Source organism: Gekko japonicus, unplaced genomic scaffold (genome assembly GCF_001447785.1).
Source record: "Gekko japonicus isolate JY-2015 unplaced genomic scaffold, Gekko_japonicus_V1.1 scaffold2018, whole genome shotgun sequence".
Classification (NCBI taxonomy): domain Eukaryota; kingdom Metazoa; phylum Chordata; class Lepidosauria; order Squamata; family Gekkonidae; genus Gekko; species Gekko japonicus.
This window is the reverse complement of record NW_015167112.1, coordinates 341,395-344,428: the sequence shown is the minus strand read 5'-3', so window position 1 is coordinate 344,428 and position 3,034 is coordinate 341,395. Positions and strand designations below refer to the sequence as shown.

The 3,034-nt window shown below is 38.0% G+C and overlaps 1 protein-coding gene across 1 annotated transcript in view; it reads right to left on the bottom strand.

Moving 5' to 3' along the window:
* Positions 1–55: 55 nt before the first annotated feature.
* The window catches only part of LOC107111907 (mucin-5B-like), a gene marked incomplete at its 3' end in the record, with an annotated part of 105,586 nt that continues 102,607 nt past the window's right edge, over positions 56–3,034 (bottom strand). The window contains 2 exon segments of the mRNA XM_015412953.1: positions 56–119; positions 1,698–1,826. Coding sequence (XP_015268439.1) covers positions 56–119; positions 1,698–1,826 — 193 coding nt within the window.

Genomic DNA, 3,034 nt, shown 5'->3' with positions numbered 1-3,034 from the left:
CCTGATTGATCAATCGGTGGGCAGGATATTCTTGTGCTGATCAGAAAAAACTGACCTGATGATTTAGAGCACATATACTGAGTACAGTTATCTTGTGAATCCTTATAGAGCTTTCCCACCTGAGTAATAAAAAATAACATCCTGAAAGAGGCAGTCAAAACAGGAATAAGAGCAACAACAATACAGGTAAATGAGCAAAAGGGAAACTAGAGTTTTCATTGATGCATAGGACTTTAATAGGGCCTTAGAAGAACAAGTCCCACAGACATACAGCTAATATGTAAGATTTACCTAAGCAAAGCTTGGCATATGTTGATCCAGACCATGAGTCCATTAAGATCAGGGTCCTCCAACTGGCATCAGTTTTCTATATCCTTGGCAGAGAAAGGTCCTTCTCAGCACCTGCTACCTGAGTTCCTTTAACTGCCAGGGATTTAATCTGAGACTTTCTGTATACCAAGGCAAGAATATGTTCCACCTCTCTTCCAATAGGTGTATTCCCTGGGCTAAAAGTTGCAGAAGGTCTGATGTATATTCAGATGCTTTTGGCTGAGTCTCATTGATTGGGAGAGTAACAGGTTATATTTTAAATTAATTAAAATACAGTAAAAGAACATGTCCTTAAAATGCCAAGCTCATATTAAGATACGCATTCGAACAGAAGATTAAGAAGATAAAATATAGTTTAAGCATTTGCTTTCTTTTAGTTTGGTGGACATTTAAAAATAACCCAGAAGAAGAATGTCAGTGAAAGAGCACTGTTATAATATTGATCTGTATCTTCAGAAAGGGTTTCAAATTGGTTTAATTGTTTATTTTTACCAACCAATGGGATAATTTGTTGAAAAGCATGGTACAACTGTTGATATTGAAACCATGGGATTTGAATTTGATGTTTCTTTCTTTCTTTTTTCTTCTTTTTTAAAGTTTTATTTTGATTTTTACAAGGAAAAGATGAATTTGATGTTTCAAAGTAAGTTGATCTATGGTTCCTAGATTTCCAAGTTTGTCCCAGGACTGCCATCACTGGGGATGGAGATGGACCTAAAACTCTCCCCTAACTTTATCCCATAACTTTAGAATATGGGCCCAATATGGATTCCTACTGGGTTGCCATAATCTGTCTTCATTCCCTATAGCTTCATGTAATAATGAGTTTACTAGAGAGGACCGTTCTATTTGGACCCAGGTTGGGGTAGCATAAAAGAGTATATCATTTAACTGAGCTGAAAAATAATGCGCTGATAAATTAGGAAGATCCAGTCCTCCCAATGACTTAGGTTTTAACAAAAGTTGAAAAGAGATCCAGGGGGTTTTTTTTGTTCCAAAGGAATGAAACAAACATTCTCTGCCATTTCTTTAAAAAACTTGTTTCCACTGGTATTGGTAAATTTTGAAATATAAATAAAAACTTGGGAAATAAAAAGGACTCTACCAAATCGACTTTTTCCATCAGCGAGAAATGTAAAAAAAAAATCTTTTAAAAAAGAAAGAAACTAGCAGTGGAAATGGAGCCACAAAAAGTGGGAGAGCCATAAGCCACATTCACCCTGACAAGTCATTTCTACCACATGTTCCTTCATTACCCAAAGCAATTCCTACTCATGCCACCCACAGAGGCTCTGAACCACGATAGCTGGAAACTCCAGAAGTTCACTGGCTTCATAAAAGTGAAGCACATCTCTAAAAATACTTACTGGGATACACCCTGATTGATCAATCGGTGGGCAGGATATTCTTGTGCTGATCAGAAAAAACTGACCGGATGATTTAGAGCACATATACTGAGTACAGTTATCTTGTGAATCCTTATAGAGCTTTCCCACCTGAGTAATAAAAAATAACATCCTGAAAGAGGCAGTCAAAACAGGAATAAGAGCAACAACAATACAGGTAAATGAGCAAAAGGGAAACTAGAGTTTTCATTGATGCATAGGACTTTAATAGGGCCTTAGAAGAACAAGTCCCACAGACATACAGCTAATATGTAAGATTTACCTAAGCAAAGCTTGGCATATGTTGATCCAGACCATGAGTCCATTAAGATCAGGGTCCTCCAACTGGCATCAGTTTTCTATATCCTTGGCAGAGAAAGGTCCTTCTCAGCACCTGCTACCTGAGTTCCTTTAACTGCCAGGGATTTAATCTGAGACTTTCTGTATACCAAGGCAAGAATATGTTCCACCTCTCTTTCAATAGGTGTATTCCCTGGGCTAAAAGTTGCAGAAGGTCTGATGTATATTCAGATGCTTTTGGCTGAGTCTCATTGATTGGGAGAGTAACAGGTTATATTTTAAATTAATTAAAATACAGTAAAAGAACATGTCCTTAAAATGCCAAGCTCATATTAAGATACGCATTCGAACAGAAGATTAAGAAGATAAAATATAGTTTAAGCATTTGCTTTCTTTTAGTTTGGTGGACATTTAAAAATAACCCAGAAGAAGAATGTCAGTGAAAGAGCACTGTTATAATATTGATCTGTATCTTCAGAAAGGGAGGGGGGGGAAACCTGTGTTTATGTTCATGGACAGATTCTATGCATGTTACATTAAAGAATGCTGAAAACAAAAAGTATTAAGCAAAATGTCTTCTACAGAAAGATGTTATAGCATGTAACTGGATATTAATACTCTAACCAGGCTCAATATAAGATCAGGAAACTAAAACAGGATTAGTTGATGTATCAGTGACTATTCTGATCAATAAAACAAAATCATCTCCTATGCCATGTTTTCTGGGTTCCAAGGGCCTGGAAAGCAGTTCCGTAGCCAGGTACAGGTTTGCCAACTCTGGGTTGGGAAATACCTGTAGATTTGAGGGGGAGGGCAGGGTTTGAGGTGAGGAGGGACCTCAGCAGGGTATAATGCCACAGAGTCCACTGCCCAAAGCAGCCATTTTCTCCAGGAGAACTGATCTTGGTCATCTGGAGATCAGTTATAATAGCTGGGAAATTTTCTGTAGGGGAAACGATGTGCTGTGGCTGGGGAACACGGTGATTTCTAGAAGATCTCCATGCCCCACAGGGAGATTG